Source organism: Triturus cristatus, chromosome 1_2, assembly GCF_964204655.1.
Source record: "Triturus cristatus chromosome 1_2, aTriCri1.1, whole genome shotgun sequence".
Classification (NCBI taxonomy): domain Eukaryota; kingdom Metazoa; phylum Chordata; class Amphibia; order Caudata; family Salamandridae; genus Triturus; species Triturus cristatus.
In genome coordinates this window covers 963366477-963386989 of record NC_140580.1, presented here as the reverse complement: position 1 = coordinate 963386989, position 20513 = coordinate 963366477, and the positions used below count along the sequence as shown (strand labels likewise).

Below are 20513 nucleotides of genomic sequence, written 5' to 3'. Positions count from 1 at the left end.
CTTTCTCTGCAGAGGCCCTAAGGAGCTTTAGAAAAGTACTCTTACGGTGAATTGAGACTTAAAGGACTAAAGCCAGAAGGTTGAATTGACCAGGATGCACCTAGGTCAATGGTGACTATAATTGGGTATTTTATGCTCTTTGACACCATTTCTAATTTAAAAAGATTTAATCATATCTCCAGTTCCCATGATTGGGATATGCTATTATCAGAGTCGGAGCTCTTTCAAATATGGGTCAGACACAACGCTTTCAGTAGAATGATTGGACACATGCATTAAGTAAATGTACTAAACACTTAATATTTGCATTTGAATTCTCTAATGGAATGAATAAGTTGCTTCAGCCAATCGGAATGCTTAGAAAACCTGTTAATAACTACTGGTGTGTGCCTGCATTCTAGGTTCAGCGGTAATACGAAGCAGGTATATAGATAGATTGAGACAGTTAGGATGGTTTTGTTTGTTAAACTGGACGCCATCAGCAGACGGGTTTTAAAAGGTTTTTTATCAAATTTTAACAGTTATCTGCCATACCTCTCATAATGCACCTGCAGCGCTTTCCTAGTAGTAAATAGTGTAAAAAATTGGAATATTATATGGAGAGGGTGACTGCTCAACTCAATAAAAATCACAACTCTTGTCAAGGTGACCCTTCTAAGTCACTAAATTACACTAAGCTCAACCCCCTCAGTAGTTATGGCACAGAGCAGACAGTCTTAACTTAGAGCAATGTGTAAAGTATTAATACAGTGCTAAAACAGCATAAATGCCAAAATGAAAAAAAAAAAAAAACAATACATAGCCCAATCCAGGTTAGAAAAATAAAGTAAAAAGGAATAAGCAAAATGACAAATTTCTCTATCAAGCCATTCTAGAAACAGTAGGACCCCAAGACCATCTCAAACAGTCCACCTGTATCCCTGTGTCATTGCGAACTGCAGCATAGAAAACAGTGTGGGTCCAGATGCGACCAATGCTTACATCAAGTCAGTAAGTCAAAAAAAGACCCAGGTGCAGTAGCCATGTGTCCATCTGCTCCTCACTGTGTCATACTGACTGTCCCGCAACGTTTTTCTGTGCAGGTGACCCAACTCATGTCATGAGTCCCCTAACAGGGTATCTACAGAATTTTGCCTGTTGATCACTAACAGAATGCTAGACTGTTGAGTGGTAGAGCCACACATAACCTGGTACTCCTCTTATCGAGGGTGACTAAAGTTTCCATGTCCAGGCAGTGTCATGAACCATATTGTTGGCAGCAGATCAATCCTTATGCGTACAGCCTATTGTAGTTGTACCCCAGTAGGGATACTGCATACTGACTGTACTCAGTATGTGGGAGGAGCGCCTTCATATTTTAGAGGTGGATACCCCTGGTTTAGGGTCCCTTTAAAGCGTACATACCCCAATGCATAGAGTGTACTACATAGGGTTTAGTGGAAGCTAGGGCTGCTGCTTTCCTTTTACAAGCCTGTCCCCTTGAACTGCTCTTTCCTCTTAAGCTCCCTGAAGAAACCACTATAAAACCAAGTGCAGGTGTCTTGTTTGAAACCACATCCCCGTGCACGGAGCAGAAGACAAATCACTGCGGCCAACAGCAGGTAAACCCCATGCGTCCAGAGATCTGTCTACTGGAGCGTCAAGAGCATAGCAACAACCCCTGATTGGACAGTAGTCGCTGGCTTCCTAATCCGTGACTCCAGAATGACTGTTCACTGCAGAAGCTGGCTGTTGCGGGGTAGTGTCACGCCTGCAAGACTTCTCTTATGAATGATTAACTCTCTCTAAAAGTTTGGGCCACGTTTTAACTTCGGTTTCCAGTTGAATGGATACATGCTAACCATTTGGCTTACTCAAAGGCATTTTACGTTTCGACTTGAAAAGTTTCTGTATGCATCTCTGTAGATAATAGCAGAGACCTTCGGCAGGAAACTGGAGGAAACCAGAGGGAGAAGGAATACATTCAGGTACTGAGGAATACTTGCTGATGCTACAGCCAAAAGAAAAGAAGAGGGGGAGCTACCAAGGATGACAAGACCCTGCTGCAATCGGCTCGGAGGGCCACGCACAGTTAGGCACTGAATTCAGGGTTGGCTCCTTAACTAGGGTGGAGGAGCATCACCCCACTGCTTTCTCGCATGGAGAAAGGGCAGAGTGCGCATGACTGGTTTGGGCGGCCCCAAAGCACCGGCCAAACAGTCAGCCCCCTCAGGAGTGGGCAAGCCACTACTCCCCTGCCGGGGTACGTTTATTTTATTTTTTAAATTAACCCTCCTCGCTCAACCACACCTGACCCCTCCCGCACCACCACCCCAGCCGCGAGTCATGCCAGCCGTGACTGTGTGAAATCAGATTGAAACGTACTGTTTACTCACAATGGGTTGGTGTATAAAGTGTAAAAAGTATTTTAAAAGTTTAAGCAAAGAGTGATTTAACTGTAAAGTTCTATTTTAAAGTCTGGAAGAGTTATGGGCTGTAATGGTTAGAACGTTAGCATGTGTTTGTGAGGGGGTGGTGGAAAGCTTGCAACCAGTTAAGGGTTTATTAAAGCTATGAAAATAGTAATGGTGGCTCTCAACTCTCAACACAAACTGTTTATTTGTGAAAACTCTTGGTGAATGGTGACTTACAGTATTTTTGTTGTATGATAAATTTTCTTTATATATATATCTGTCTCAATATAGATATATCAACAAACGCTTTTCCTATGGAAGCTAGGTGCGACTGCCATTAGGTTATATATATAATGTGATCAAGGCCTCCTGTAGGCCGAAACGCGTCATGGCGGCTGTGTAAAGTTCTTGTCCGAATAAAGACTTACAGCACTTACTTTGGGTCCGTGTTCGTCTCTGCGCTTCGATGCTGTGCGTTGGAGGAGGCGATTCTTGGTGACATATATATATATATATATATATATATATATATATATATATATATATATATTACCTACTGGCGGTCGCCAGTAGGTAGTTATAGTTAGGACCACGTTTCCATAGGAAATCCGCAACATTCTATTTTGAATAACTTTGGCGCCGGTCAACGAATCCTCGCGAATTTTTTAAAATAGGTGGGGCGCTACGCTCCGCTCCTACCCTGAAAGTCTCGGGGGGATTCGTCAAGCGGGGGCTGAGATAAAAGGGGGGTCCCAAAACGCGTTTTTCCCATGCATTTTTCCATAGGACCTTTAGACAGGGCTACAGCCCGAACGGCTGAACAGAATTTAATGAAATTTGGCAGAGAGGTAGTCCCCAGGTCAAGGAAGTGCCTTTTGTAGGTTTGGTGTAAATCTGTTCAGTAGATTCTGAGAAAATAGCCTTTAAATCAATATATATATCTGTGGCAGCTTACGGTGCGCTTACGGTGCGCTTACCGTAAGCTTACCGTACGCGTACGGTGGCGTGCGCGAGCGCGATTCTGATTGGCTCTTAGATCTTAGTAAACATTCGAGTCGGTCGAAACCAGGAAGCGGCGGCCGCCATTTTCTCTCTTGCTTCCTGAGTTGGGCAGCAAAAACGTATCCCAAATATATGTAAAGACGCAGTTTCATGAGATCCTAACCACCCAGCATTGATACAGGGGTCCCCAAACCACCCCCAATCCCAAAAAAAAAAAAAAAATTTTTTCGGAAAATTGCCGATTACGCTTACGGTAAAAAATTACGCACGGTAAAAAATTATAAAAAAAAAAAAATTATCCACATTCTCCCCACCCCGTGTGCAAATGGTGCCCGAAGAATACATTTCACAAAGATGCGCAAAATATGTCCCCCATGTGCGCACGGTGCGCGAAGCGCATCGTGCGTACATGGCCCATCCCGCTTAACGTGGGCACGCGGTGCGCGCAGCGCACCGCGTGACCACTGTGCGTGCACGGCACTAACTGCGTAAAGTGGGCGCGCGGTGCACGAAGCGCACCGCGTGCTCACTGTGCGTGCACGGTGCGCGAAGCGCACCGAGCGCACACGGAACGAACTGCGTTAACTGGGCGCGCACGCCACGAATGGCGTAAAGTAACTTAGCATTTAAAAAACCTTGCAAATTCACTGAAAAAACCATAGGTTTCACACATGTTATAGTTAGCTGGACATTTTACTGATAAAAAACCAATGAAATTCCCCCGTTATAGTTACTGCAGGCAACTATAACTCACGCGACCGCAATCTTCTGCTGATGACATATGTGTCTTTATGAAAAAAAAATATTTGTAATATATGTAAAGCTAAAATTTAATGGAAGAAGACATGAGCAAATAAGTGTCTAAATACAGTATTAGCATCAGCAGAGGATTGCGGTCGCGTGAGTTATAGTTACCTGCAGTAACTATAACGGGGGAATTTCATTGGTTTTTTATCAGTAAAATGTCCAGCTAACTATGACATGTATGAAACCTATGGTTTTTCAGTGAATATATATATATATATATATATATATATATATATATATATATATATATATATATTCATCAAATTGTGTCCCCACTTGAAGACGCACTCAGCAATAGATAATTCCACTGAATTTTTATTTAGGCAAACAGGCAATGACATCCGGATAACTTAAATGCCTAACGCGTTTCAGAGCTGCCTCGCTCCTTGTTCACAGGCTGGTGATGCACTTTGCAGACGGAAAGGAAACTCGTATGTTGGTTCATTTAAATGCCCTCCGGTGGGCCTCTCAGGTGAGTACAATTGTTATTGCAGGCTGGGAGCTGTAGTTTCCTTTCATCAATTCTTTCCCTTCAGTGGGTGTCTGCGCCGTCTCATATTTATTTCATTTTTTGTAAAACCCTCCAGTGGGCCTCCAGATGAAATGTGTCTGTTCATTTTAAAGAATCTGTTGCTCCGCTTTGAGGTTAAGAACAGTACTTAACCTCTGCAGCCTTTAAGTTATCCGGATGTCATTGCCTGTTTGCCTAAATAAAAATTCAGTGGAATTATCTATTGCTGAGTGCGTCTTCAAGTGGGGACACAATTTGATGAATATATATATATATGTGTGTATATATATCCTAATGGCGGTCGCACCTAGTTTCCATAGGAAAAGCGTTTTTTGATATATCTATATATATATCTATATATATCCTAATGGCGGTCGCCAGTAGTTAGTTCTAGTTCTTTTTTTTGATTTGCCAATAACTTTAGCGCCAGTTTATGAATCTTCACAAAATATTCAAAACTAATTGTTCACTCAGGTCAGCTCCTGTCTTGAAAGTTTTGGGGTGATCCTTCAAGGGGGGGGGCAGAAAAAAGGAAGTCCCAAAACGTGTTTTCTCCATGTTCATTTCCATAGGAAACGTTAGACACGGCTAAAGCCTGAACTGCTGAACGGAATTACACCAAATTTGGCAGAGAGATAGCTCTTGGTCCAGAAAGAAAGCTTGTTCTTAAATGGTGTAATTCCATTCAGTAGTTTTTGAGATATTTAAAGATTTACAGATATTGATATTTGAGAATGGTGAGATCTGATTGGCTGAGCCCTCCCAAGTGAGAGCTTGCCTCTGATTGGCTGCCAACACTTCAAACCAGGAAGTGTTGGCAACCATCTTGTGCTTCAGACTGAGGGAGAAGGAAAAAGGTTTAAAAAAAAATGAAACGGGGGCAGGGTAAAAACACCCTGAGGTATTCTTGCAGTACATAGTCGAACAAGATAACAGATTTAAGGATAGTGATGTTCTTCAAACAAAGAATCTATATTCATGTAGTAATTATTTGTAACTCTTGCATGTTCTCAGCACTAGCACGCTGTCACTGGTGACTTGACCCTCTCAGCATACATTTGGTGTTAGCCTGTCATCACTGCTGGTATGTTTGTTGAAGGGTACCACACCATTAGCTGGTCTCTGTTGGGGCATCATTGCTGCTTGCTCTATGCCACTGATTGTGTACATATTAGTGCAGCAATAGTGTTTTTGTTCAATCACGGTTAGCAGATTATCACTGTTAATGCGCCCTAGACATTGCTGTTAACTCACCTTCACTTGTTGTTTTGTTCCTATTGGTGTGGTACAGTGTTAGTTTTACTACACCACCATAGTTATACCTTTAGTAAGGTATGGTAAACCTTTATAGCCTGATTAATAAAATCATAACAGAAATGTAAACCCATAATATGAAAACATACTACTACAACAGGCTTCCTTAGGTATGATAAGTGCAAAAGGAGAAACATGATTAAAATCGGATTTAAGCGTGATTTGCTACACGAGAATACTACCCAAACTTTCATAACGTACTTAAGTGCTTTCCACATTCGAGATGCTGAACAGACTACGGTATCCAATGGACCACTCAGATCATCCTACCGGTCCAGGTTAAAAACCTAGAGTAGCAGGAGATGGTAAAATTCCAGCCATTGCAAAATGATCTTTAAAAATGTGCGTTAAAAAATATAAGGTATATGAAAAGGTAAGAGTCGATCTTCAACATGGGCTCTTCTATAGGCCTATGGACATCGGATTCCCAGCACAGACTTTCAGTACAATATCATTAGTGTTACACATTGATGGTTGCCACTCTTGGTTTGTTTCTGATGGCATATACTTGCTGTTGGCACACATTCTCATTTCTCACACAGCTAGTGTGTCTCAGTGTGTCTTTGGTGATAGCTCATCAGCATCATTGGTGTTACCGCTTCAGCACTGTTAGTGTTCTGTTACTGAGTTCTCACTATTAGTGTGCCCTTGGTAACATATTGTTTTCACTGCTAGTGTGTCCAATGAATATGTCGCTGGAGTTAGCTCACCACCACTGGTTGTGTTGCCTTGTTAGTGCATCTTTGGTGTTGCCGTTTTATCACTGTTAGTGTTATGTTACTGAGTTATCACTATTAGTGTGCCCTTGGTGACATATTGCTTTCACTGCTAGTGTGTCCAATGAATATGTCGCTGGAGTTAGCTCACCACCACTGGTTGTGTTGCCTTGTTAGTGCATCTTTGGTGTTGCCGCTTTATCACTGTTAGTGTTATGTTACTGAGTTATCACTATTAGTGTGCCCTGGGTAACCTATTGTTTTCACCGCTAGTGTGTCCAATGGATATGTTGCTGGAGTTAGCTCACCACCACTGGTTGTGTTGCCTTGTTAGTGCATCGTTGGTGTTGCCACTATATCACTGTTGGTGTTACTAGTTAGCGGGTTGTGGATGTTAGCATGTCATTGATGTTAGCACATCTCACTACTTAGTGACTATGCACTAAGAGGAATCACATGTCTGCAGGGCACTGTCAGTGAGTCCCCATTATAATGCAATTGCTGCTAGCTCATTGTGACTGTTCGAGCATTCTTATTCGGTGATTGCTTCTTTTCAGCAAATCTTTACCGTGTCGCAGTTATCACGTCATTGACCTTGACACAACGTCATGGACGTGCATCGTGCATCTGAATGTTTATGTGCACGCTGTGAACTTAATTACCTTGGTCTCGGATGTGCATCCCAGCAAACCTCTTGTTGAAGGCCATGGTTGTTAACTTCAGTTAAACCTGCCATCAAAAGAAAAGAAAAGCGGTAAACAAGACTTCTGACCCCAAAAGCATACGACATACAAGAAAAGAAGACAAGGCGGTGTGTGGGCAGCTGGACTCCCACTCTTTGCAGCAGGTGATAAATGCCACTTGTGAAGACAGACCACAGTGCATTGCGGGGATGGGTTCCCACCCACACAGTGTTTGCTCATACCAATGCAGGATAATAGTGGGGTTGAGGAGGGGGGGGGGAGCAGAGGGAGGGACCCCTGTGTGTGCCTGTGTGAGGAAGAGTTCAATAAGTACAAGGACCCTTTCAAAACGGAAACCACTAGTGATATTTATGCAGTAATGTTACTACTCATAACATTATTAACAATGACAGTAATCCAATTAATGATGACAATACATGGTGGAGAGTACACAATACATTGACTGAAGATGATTTTAATTGTTTATAGGTGCAAGGACGTGCGGTCTAGTTGCTAAGAAACCACATTTTTATTCCTGTGCCTCAATTTTCATATGTGCTGAACATCAGTAGTTCTTGCATGTCTGCACGAGGAACTAGAGAAGTAGCAACATGCTCATTTGTTATCTCTCTCAACGGTACTCATCTCAGCCCTAAAAGGATGAAAGGCTGGGTCTGCCAGAAGGCAAACCTGAAACATGCAGCTCTCCGAGGGAGCAAGCTTTCAGCCTAATGGTCCAATTTAAAACCTTTCACCAGTGTGCACGTGGACTTTCCACGCAGACGTCTTATATAAAGAGCGGAGTTGTGAGGACTCGTGAGGTTTGTGTCCTACCAGATAGCATGGGCCCGTCCAAGAAGGGGGTCGTCTTAGGTCCTCACCAATTTGTAGAAATCTCAAATTGCTCTTATCAGGTGAGAGTATGTCCTCTAGAAGTTTTTTAGGTCTGGCTTGAGAGTGCAACTGTGTACAAAACCTATTGTTTACAAAGCACTTCCAGTGAGCTTTGGAGCAGCCTCTTGATATCTGAAAGTACACTAGTTTCTGCCACTCAGCTTCTGTCAATTGTCCTGAACTATGGCGCGAGGGCATGTAACGGGAGGTTTCTGTCTGATACACATTGCGCTTATACATTTCTCCGATGCGCCTCACAAAGCAGAATTGATTATGTTGTCTTAGACTTTGACCTCTGGCATGTGGCAATTGACTTAGAAACTTTAACTGGATCAGACAGTGACCATGTTGCACTTAGGCTTACGCTGGATGGAAATTTGCTAGGGAATTGTACTGCCCCAGGAACCAAGTCAGACATGATTGTAACTCTGGGCAATAACAGAAAATCCAATAAATGGTCCAGAAACTTTGGATACTTTTACTGCCATTTTTAAACCACTCACTGAGTATCTTCTTGACATTTCCTTTCTGTTAGACCACCATGATGATTTATTTAATGGCTTGCAGTTCCTTTGCACTGAGTCTAAGTTGTAAAAAGGGGTCCCTCCAGCAGTCGCCCACCTGGTTCTCTAAGGAATGTCGTCAAGCAAAGGGGCAATTTATTGAAGCTGTTAAAAAGGGATCCCGAGAGGCAATTTCTGAAGCCCGTGTAAAGTGCATACAAATTACTGCATCCACTAAACAGAGTTGGATAGACTCCAACTGGTTAGCCATGGTTGCGGCAATGAAAACAATGATTACCAGAAATTCAGGCATACTTACACACAATGGTGGCTGGATTACTTCTCTAACATCTATGCCCAAACCTGTACAGGGGCTGTCACACCCAAGGCAAAAAGTGCTTGGCTTGGTAAATGTCACCACTGAGAAGCCAAATAGCTTTACACTCAAAGAAACACTTGAGGCCATCCAGGCTATGTAGTCTGGGAAGGCATCGTGCCCTGACAAAGTCCCTGGTGACTTGTTTTGTTCTGGGCCCTCTATATAGGGCCCCTACATAAATGCACTCTCTAATGGGATATTGGCGGGTGGATAAATCCCAGACTCCTGGTGAGGCGATGAGATAATCCCAGATTATAAAAAGAGTGACAGAAATGCTGTTGGTAATTATCGGCCCATCAGTCTCATTGACAACCTCAAGGAGGTTTTTTTGTTGGCAACTCTTTGGCTACTGGGTGGATTGATAAGGCCTCCATTTTGTCCCCATTTCAGGCAGGCTTTTGAAGCAAGGTGAGCATTACAGATGAAATCTTTTGCTTTGATCTTATCGTTTCTAAATACCTTAGGCTCTCCAAGGACCATCTATACATGGATTTCGTGGAACTCAGGGCAGCCTTTGATTTTTCCCCAGGCAGCATCGGAGGTCCACTATAGCTCTCAATGAGTACAGACCATGCATTATTAGTTATACTCATAAGACTACATGAGAATACCTTTGCTCAAGTCAGAGGGGGGATGGGTGTGAACTGACTGACTATATCAGTAGACCAGAGAGTATGCCAAGGGTGCGTGCTGAAGCCTACACTGTTTTCACTATACATTAACAATGTGGTTAAATACTTATGTGACTGTATTCATGATTCCCCAAAGTTATGAGGGAGTTCCATCCCTGAGCTGCTTTTCGCAGATGATACCCTTCTGCTCTCACAAACACCATCTGGGCTCCAAAATCTGCTGAATAAATTCACTGAATTCTGCAACATTCGTGGCCTGGAGGTGAATAAGCTAAAAACTAAGATAATGGAATTCAAACCCCACAGATGTTGCGGGGGTGAGTTCTCAATGAAGGAGTCTAATCTGCAAAGTGGTGGAGAAATTTGATTATTTGGGGATTAGGATTGATAAATGTACAATATAGAAATCCCATATCAACATAAGTGAACTAACACTTACATTTCACATCAGCAATTGCAAAGAGGTTTAAGGTGACCACCCCCAAATCTGTTTCTCTGATGATTGGTGTTTACAGGGCAAAAGCTCAGGCTGCAGCAGTGTATAGGGCAGAAATTTGGGGGTTCGAAGACATTAGGTTTAATCTCCAAGGAAAATGGCTTCATGAGATCGTTGTTCAGTCTACCACAGGGTACCCCTATGACCCTCCTATTCTTCGATACTGGCCTAAAAAGGCTTGGTGATATGGCAGCTATGAAAACTCTTTTATACTGGGTTAGGCTGTGGTCCACCCCTGAACTCCATTACGGTAGGCTACAGTTGAGGAAATCTGAACCTGGGTAAAACATGCCTCCCACCTTGGTTTGCGTACGTCAAATTCCATCTCAAAGAGTTAGGCCGGAGTGTTAATTGGAATTACACCTCTTCAATCAACTCTGGTGCCAAGGTCTCCATAAAAACACTTTCTGGAATAGTAAGATCATCGGATACCACCATAAGGCCAAAGCGGGGGATATGGCTGATAATGTCCTGTCCCTTAAGCCAATACCTGCAAAGGAATTGTATATGGACTTGATGCAACTGTCCCTGGCTCGCACATAGTTTATTATATTTAGGACGGGTACATTGTTAGTTAATAAATCCACAAATAGTTGGAAATCATCCGCATGTGTACTTAGTATCCACAAAACTGAGGATGTTTAAGATGTGCTATTTTTCTGACCTGCGTATGACAGACCGAGGCGGTCCTGATCAAGCCACTTCTGCATCTCACTGATGTGAGACATTATAAGGAGGCTTCTCGAATTTCACGGTCCGACACCAGTCAGCTTTTTGTATTTGGCCTTAGATGATATTTATACGCAGTGTGGTTATTCAGGAAACGGTTGGGCAGTATGTTCTGAATATTTTATATACCATTTCTATGGCTCATCTTCTTGCTGCTAATCACTTGTACAAATGTAGGGTGGAGTTGGGTGCTATGCCATGTGCACCTTTTTTTCTTTTAATCCTCAGGAGCCATCTACTTGCTGCTGTTACTTTTTAAAGTTGTTTTTAATTCCAATCTATTGCTGCAAATGTTGACTTTTAATGCTGGTTGTTTTTAAGCAGAAACATTCATTCTATAGTAATTCATCTCTGTGTGATGTTTTATATATTGTTTGTCATGTTTTATCGGCTAGTTCCCGAAATAAACAAATTTACTTACTTACAAGGACTGCCACTAGTGATATTTATAAAATAACGTTGCTACTCATAACAGTATTAACAATCATAGTAATCCAATTAATAATGACTAAATACATGGTGGAGAGTACACAATAAATTGACTGTAGATGATTGTAATTGTTTAAAGGTTCAAGGATGTGCAGTCTAGTTGCTAAGCAGCCGAATTTTTATTGCTGTGGCCGCAATTCTGCAATGTCCCAAAATCAGTAGTTCTTGCTTGTATGTATGAAGAACTCAATAAATAGTGAAATGTTCTTTTTTTTATCTGTCTCAATGGGGCTCACCTCAAGGGTGAAGGGCGGTCTTCCAGAAGACAAACCTGGAATTTGCAGCTCCCTGAGGGAACAGGTTTTCAACCTAATGATCTCACTTTCTTAGCATTCACCAGTGTGCACATGGACTTTCCATGCAGACGTCTAATATACAGAGCGGAGGTGTGAAGACTCGTGAAGTTTGTGTTCCACCAGATAGCATGGACCCGTCCAAGAAGGGGGTCGTCTTAGGTCCTCACCAATTTGCAGAGACCTCAAATGGCTCTCATTAGGTAGTTCATCTAGAAGTTTTTTTGGTCTGGCTTGAGAGTGCAACTGTGTGCAAAAGCTATTGTTTACAAAACACAGGGAGCTTTGGAGCAGCCGCTTGTAATTCCTGGCTTGTTTTGGTCAGTCCCCTTTAAACACTGCTATAAGGCAAACTCAAATGCATTTTGAATCAGCCCCCAAGGGTTTACATCCCTCATGTTCTGCTATTGGCTGTAATATTCTGCCTCCTATAAGGGACTCTGACATTTTAAAGTACACTCAATCATCACATATTTTGTCACATTTGATTCTTTGTCTCAAATATAAATGATGCTTGGGCATCCCTATCAACTACATTCAGGTGCTGGGCTACTGATAAGCTTCAGCACACTTGGCCGCTCCCATATTGCTGCTGCCATGCCACTGCTGAACTACAAATTCAGCAGACCGGCGGCTTTATGTAGGGCAACAGGAGCAGCTTATAGCTGAAAATGCAAGCCAAACCTATTTACTTTGCCAGTACTTGTGTTATATAAGGTACTGTTTTCATTTATACATGCAGGAATATGATAAAAAGAAAAAACATAACTTATGGGTGAGCCATTAACACTTGAGAGGGAATAACTTGAGACCTCTTGGTTTTGTGAAAAGCTACCTGGTGGGCACACGGGATGGGTGGAGGGTTTCTGCATGCTTACATGATGAATTTATCTAATATAAGCCACTCACAGATACCATAGGTCTTTTCACTGATTAAGTGACAACATCCGTGTAAGACTGTACACATCTCTCTAAGCACATACATGTCGAGGAGATATTAGTCAGTCATGTCTAAATTAATCAGTGCAATATTTTAAAGAGTGTTACTTAGTTTATGCAAATTGAACAGATCCTTCAACAAATGCATCACATAAAATAGCATTAAAGGGACAGTAGCTTCCTCTTTACGTGCTATTTCAAGATACTGATAGGAAGAAGGTAAAACCCCTAAGTTTTCTTTCATTTCCTTTCCCAAATTCTTGAATTACTCATTCACATAAAAAAAGTATCAAATATGGGAATGGGGGAAGCAGGAATGTATGGAATAGCCTTTAGAGATGTCCTAAGAAAGAATTTACAAGTCTCCCGAACCCCACTTGGGCATAATGAGCAAAAGAGTGGAGGGTAGACCAATATTGCATAGGGCTTTTTCATGCATAAAGAAATATGTTTTCAGGCAATCCATTCAAAAGTTGAAATTCCGACTCATCGCTGAAAGCTCCAAGTGAGTTACACTGTAGGAAATCAAGTGTCCATCCTAAACCTTATCCTTCTTCTACAATAAGTATTTTGCATGCATACGTAGAACTGAGCATCTGCCTCATAGCCCTTCATTTAAGGCAGGATGTGAAAAATTCCTAACTTCAAGTGAAATCGGGGCAAAGCATTCACTGTGATTCTACTGAAAAGTACAGTGAAATCTAGAGGATATCAGAAAGCCCAGGAATGAAAAAAATAAACATATAAATTATATATTTTTTTAAACAATTAATAACATAATAGTTAGCCATTGTTAGCCATTTGTTCATACTCCAGCGATATCTGCAATTGCAAAACACTAACACTTTAATCTAATGATTTTAATTTGTAAACCATTTAATCTGGATTAGGAAACCAGCGGATCCAGTTCAATCACAAGCCCATTTGGTGCCTGCGATATTAACGCAGAAAGGAACGGCATAAACACACCTACTTCTGGGAAGAAGTGGGCAGCTGTGTTCAGCCGATTACACAAACCCCTAGATTAGAACGTAAACGACACAGCAAATCTAAAGGTGCACCTATGCCCGAGACCACTGTTGTCCAATTAATTCAGGAGATTGCACAGTCTGGCTTGATCTACAGTCAAAGGTTTGAATGCAGTATACGTGCGGTCAGCAGCCGCCACAGGATCTTTAGCAGGATCAATTTCACCCAAAGATAACATATTTGGTTTTTATCAAATTCGTTTATTTAAACTATTAAAAGAACAGGAAATGTGAATATAAATTTGCGATATTCTCCACGAAGGCCCTTAAGAGATTTAAATTGGCTACCATTTCTTGAAATGGAGAATTTGCCCACAGCCACTACTAAAATGTAACGGGCATCCGGGGCCTTAGAGCAACAAGAAATGAGTCTTCTCGCATTTTTTGAACTGCATTTTATTTTTACTTTTATTAACATACTATACGTTATGTGTTAATTTCATTCAATCTCCGAGACCTCTCAAATGGTGTAGTTCTTTGAGGGATTCACTCATATCCTACAAAACTGTCCAGCGATCTTAAACACTGTTAGCCCTTGAAAGACACTGATTGCAAGATCTCTAATGTTTACAGCTCTGTCTCCTAGTTTTCTTCATCGAGTATAGTTTCCTTTATTACTCAGTCAAAGGATTCTACAGGTGCACAGGAATTTATCAGTCCATTCAATGCTTGCATAGGGTCATGGCCGGCCCAAAAATGAAAGCACTTTTCCCATCCAATGAAATGCTACCAATCACCTTGTCCACTGTTACTCTAACTTCCTCCCATCTCATACAACAAAGTCACATGAGCTTAGAGACAAGAGTCTTCTGATGTCAGCGCACTCCTAACTGCAAACTTACTTCAATCATGGGAACAGAATAGACATATATGAGAATTAAAATCCCTCTCGCTCTCTATCTTCAAATATACATATATACATACATACATATATATACACACATATATATACATATATATATATACATATATATACAAATACCAGTATCACATGCAGTAAAAGCTGGCGTGCTGCCTGAACGCTGGTGGTGCATCGAAAAAGCGCTACCACTAGCGCTTGAAATATGGAAAACATTCTCCCCAACCTTCTTCTGATAAGGAGCCTGCACTCGTGTTGTGGGTTTTGCTCCCGTTTATTTCAGGATTTGCATCAGTTACATGGTGGAACACAGGAGGGACGCGTTTCGGCAGTCACGCTGCCTTTCTCGACGTAAAGTGCGCCAAACTGGGAGCTTTTTTTTAAAGCTTACACATATTAAAAATAGAAGATGCACTCCACTATTACGCCCCTGGTATTTCACATGCTCGTTGGAACACTAATGATATTTTTGCACAATTTAAAGACAAAACTTTACAAAGAAACAGCGCTACATAGTAAGCCCCATACATTCCATCTTCACAAGGCGACTTGCTATCTGTGCTTTTAAACTTGTGCTTTACAATTTATTTCTATTCGAAATGTCCCATCGTGCCTCATTCCATAATGTGGAAAACCCGAACTGGACTAAAGTTCATTTACGGGCGGTCCATTGATGCATCATAATCTTTTATTTAAAATCCCAAATGACACATCTCTGCTAATTTGTGTAGAGTTCTTAAAAACACTATCGCTCACCAGATTTTTTGTAAACCATCCTCATGGCACATTCCCGAGAGCAGCAAGCTTCCAGCTCGAGAACAGTTCAATTTAAGGACAAGACTATCCAATTTCAAAGGTGGTATTTTACTCACGGTGGCGATTCTGTAATGCTTCTAATTCCACTCGCAGTAACCATTGCAAATCAATCCCAATAAACAGTCCTTGGGTCCCACAACATCACCGCTGCCATATATATACAAATACATATACATATACATACATACACATACATATATATACATACACATATATATACATATATACATTATCTACTGGCGGTCGCCAGTAGATAGTTATAGTTAGGACCGTGTTTCCATAGGAAATCCGCAACATTCTATTTGGAATAACTTTGGCGCCGGTTGACGAATCCTCGCGAAATTTTCAAAATAGGTGGGGCGCTCCGCTCCGCTCCTACCCTGAAAGTCTCGGGGGGATTCGTCAAGCGGGGGCTGAGAAAAAAGGGGGGTCCCAAAACGCGTTTTTCCCATGCATTTTTCCATAGGACCTTTAGACACAGCTACAGCCCGAACGGCTGAACAGAGTTACTTGAAATTTGGCAGAGAGGTAGTCTACAGGTCAAGGAAGTGCCTTTTGTAGGTTTGGTGTAAATCTGTTCAGTAGATCCTGAGAAAATAGCATTTAAATCAATATATATATCTGTGGCAGCTTACGGTGCGCTTACCGTGCGCTTACGGTAAGCTTACCGTACGCGTACGGTGCCGTGCGCACCGTGCGCACATGGAGGACATATTATGCGCTTCGTTGTGAAAGGGATTCTTTTATTTTTGTTATATATGTATAGCTAAAATTTAATGGAAGAAGACATGGGCAAATAAGTGTCTAAATACAGTATTAGCATCAGCAGAGGATTGCGGTCGCGTGAGTTATAGTTGCCTGCACTAACTATAACGGGGGAATTTCATTGGTTTTTTATCAGTAAAATGTTCAGCTAACTATAACATGTGTGAAACCTATGGTTTTTTCAGTGAATATATATACACACACACCACAATCCTGAAAGGAAATGCTCTTCCTCTGCAAATCAGGTAGGGACCACATCGTATTTTCTTTCAATTCCGTGCTTTATTGTATTTTCCGCAGCATGACGCATTTCGACCAGGTTTCCCCGTCATGATCACACATATATATATATATATATATATATATATATATATATATATATTCACTTAAAAAACCATAGGTTTCACACATGTTATAGTTAGCTGGACATTTCACTCGTAAAAAAACAATGAAATTCCCCCGTTATAGTTAGTGCAGGCAACTATAACTCACGCGACCGCAATCCTCTGCTGATGACGTCAGATATTACATCACTGTATTTAGACACTTATTTACCCATGTCTTCTTCCATTAATCTTTAGCTATACATATATTACAAATATTTATTTTTCATAAAGACACATATGTCATCAGTGATCACCGGAAGCCAATAAATTCTTAAATCACGCAGGGGATGATGGTATGGTGTTTAAAGGACTGCTGACACGGGCCTCTGAAGAGAAGCTTAACGCTTTGAAACGCGTAAGGCCGAGGGCAGTACAAGGGGATTGGAAGCTGCAGGCTGTGAAATAAAAGGTTGCACCTACCTGGTGTTGGAGTGCGGTCTCAGTCCGGGGGAAACTTTGAAAATATATATATATTATAAACGTAACCTTGTAAAGCAAATGAGAAGTGGTTACAGGGAGGCGAAGATTAAAAGCAAGCTGTGCAAGTGACAATAATCCTAAATATGTTGTGGAGAGAAAAATTGGATCATTCAGTAAGAAGCTCACCTTAGAATTAGGGGGAACAAATATATATATATATATATATATATATATATATATATATATATATATATATATATTACATATATTTGTTCCCCCTAATTCTAAGGTGAGCTTCTTACTGAATGATCCAATTTTTCTCTCCACAACATATTTAGGATTATTGTCACTTGCACAGCTTGCTTTTAATCTTCGCCTCCCTGTAACCACTTCTCATTTGCTTTACAAGGTTACGTTTATAACTATATAGCACCATCTTCACTGCATTACACCTCTGAGTTGTTCGTATTTTATTCTACATTTGTGATTATTCGACCGCATAAAAAACATTCCATTGTTTTCTTCTTTTATCTACATTCTGTATTTTACTGTATTGCTTCTTACATTGTTATTTTAATAACCTTCTTTGTTCTGTGTAAAGGGCACGTTGTCATTGTTAGGTAAACAAGTTATCTTGAAGCTTCCATTCATGTCCTCTAGGGCAAGCACACTTTTACTCGCCTGAGCATCTTTGATAAGATCTACGGCCTTGGTAAATGGGTCGATATTACAAAGCACTACGTTTGGAAAGGCTAGCAGACATTTGAGTATCCATTTATGGTGGTCACATTCAGTGACCCCAAGGAGGGTGAGAATTTTGGGATCCATTTCAAGAGGGACATTGGCAGGAACGGAAATTAGATTCAGAAGAAAAACAGGAGTAGTCAAATTCCATGCAAATTTTCAACGTTTTAGGGTTTTACACAGCCCATACTAAACATAGTCATCCCCGAATGGTAAGGAACGGTGCAGATGTTTTGAGTGGGGCAGAGGCGGTAGCAAGGTGGGTCAAACATGGATGCCCCTTAGAATTACTGCTCCCTAAAGGTGCCTTAAATTGTCATACTTTGAACGAAGACTGGAAGAGTAGGTGGTTCTTACTCAACCTGATGGCTCACGGGTGTCTAAACAATAAAAGGCATTGACCAGGCGGGAATCACACAGCGATGTTCATCAATTGAATAATTTTTGTTTTGAATGGAAGAGCCAACATGCCCCTAAATTGAAGATTCCACCCTCTGGTGGAACAGGGTCCATTTTACCCATATAGCCACTTTTCAGCAGGATTCTAGATATCCTGCTTCGTGTAATTGAGAGAAAAGTCTACTTAAGAGTGCAGACTGGCGTGTTTGAACCTTGAACATTGGGGTGCATGGATGTGATTCCAAAGAGCTCTATCCGCAACCGGCTCACGTTTTGCTTTGTGTCAGGAAAATTGAAAGAGAGCTTTATCCCCCACAAACTACCAAAGCAGAGATCCTGAAAAAGCAGAAAACAATAACGACTTATCTGTGAGCCATGTAGCATAAAAGTCTGTTTAAAAAAAAAAAAAGCAGCAAAAAAGTAGAAGAGTGGCAAAAAAGTCTGAGTGACACCTGCTTAGACTTGGTGCATATGATGATTTACTTTGTGACATGACTGTGTGTGAAGTTATGCTGCTGTATTTGGTGACATTAAAATATATTTTAAAATGTTAGCTAAACATTTTGTTTCTAACAAATCCACTTTGCCAAACTCATAACTACTCCATTTTGTTTGTGATTTAGAACACGCATGCACGATTCTTGGAAGCGTCCTTCCCATTACACGCTTCTAAATCAAATCCAAAATAACAATATAATAATAATATTTTTGGGTGGATGTGAATTCTACTCAGAGTTGGGAAGGAGGTACCTTGGCATCACTGCCTATGACTCAAACTGTTGTTCCTGGTGAAGCATTAGTTTAGGTGAAAGGTCTCTCTGCCCTCATTCTTGGACTGTTAAATTAACCTAACAGCTTTGCAATGTGTCAGTTCCCAGCCTAACAAAAAAACCTAGCACCTGATGAAGGTGCAAAAGCCACAAGCGGAAAAGACTTAAAGCTAACTAACACATCCCCAGGAAATTGGGTCAACCCTCGCTCTACCGATGAAAAAGAAACCTTCCTCAGCAAACAAAAGGAAAGTTAAAACCAAACCCTACAGGTGAACAGGCAGACAAAGCGAACAAACAGGCTGATTCCAGCGTAGGAAATCAAATGCAGTGAGCAGGCCCCAAGGCACTGTTAGTGAGAGGTGTTTACCGGAGAAACCTTTATAGGGAGGTTACTGCTCTGTGCAGGAAAAGACTTAGAGAGACCTATGTACTTGCTCTCAGGAAATACCCATAATCCAACAAGACTGTCGCAAAAAAAAAAAAAAAACAGGCGCGCCTGGAGTGCATTTATGTACCTTCAGCTTACTGCCGGGGATGGCAGTTCCAAAAGCGGAGGTACAACTTAGTGCACCACCTAGTGGTGATTCCAAGTTACAACACGTAGTCCGAAAATGGCCTTTTACATCAGTGTATATGCAGCTCAGTATCAGCTGCAGTTTTGCATAGAGCACTAAAAACTCTTGCATTATTCCCTTTCGGCACCTGATTAAACCATGATACACAATCAGATATCCCCGAACGCACCATGATACAAGCTGGTATGTTACCTATTTTTGTAAAATGCAGAATGCACCACCAAGAAGCCAACTCGTTGCTATTACAAAAAGTTAAAGTGGTAAAATGTAAAGTGACTAGTCAGTACTAAAACAACAGTGATGGGAGACAAAAAAATCACAACATTTAAAGATCAGCTTGTTGAGAAAGTTAGGTTTTCAGTTTACCCTTTAATACAATATATAGAATTATAAATCAATAACTGAATTCCCAAGATGTTTTTACTGAGGGGTTCTGAGTAAAAATTAGACAACGAAAGTGTAACTAGAGTTTTCTGTGAGCTCCCCCAGAACGCCAGGGTGAAATACATCCCTGTAATTGACATTTTACAGATTGGTAACTTTATTTTGTATAAGACCCCCCATCCCCAATCATCTGCCCCTGCTTCCAACATAAACATCGGGGCAGTGGAGATATTGGGGCAGCCAAATATAGCCTGTAAAAAATATATATATATCTATTGTCTCCTGCTGCTCACCCCCACCACCCTCAAGACACCCAACCCCTTGAACTAAACAAAAAACAAAAAGCGGGTCTCATGCCATCCAACCCCACCACCCTGTAAATAACCTTCTCCTGCCTCTCTTCAAATATATAAAAAATATATATACCTAGACTCCAGAAACCCACCCCACCACCCTCTGCAAACCCTCCTCCCTGCCAAAAATCTAAATAAATAAATAAAAAACACACAAAAAACAAGCATTGGCATAGCCAATAGGTCTCGCCCTTTCGGACCTTATAAGTGTTTAGCCATGCAACAGTTGCA

At 41.2% G+C, this 20513-nt stretch overlaps 1 protein-coding gene across 3 annotated transcripts in view; it reads right to left on the bottom strand.

Moving 5' to 3' along the window:
- LOC146868458 (uncharacterized) overlaps positions 1-20513 on the bottom strand; it is a 443450-nt gene that overhangs the window by 130544 nt on the left and 292393 nt on the right. For all 3 annotated transcript variants that reach the window (XM_085610211.1, XM_085610220.1, XM_085610226.1), the window contains one exon: positions 7406-7472. In XM_085610211.1, the coding sequence (XP_085466337.1) occupies positions 7406-7451 (46 nt within the window). In that variant the 5' untranslated portion in view covers positions 7452-7472. The remainder of the gene's footprint in view (positions 1-7405; positions 7473-20513) is intronic.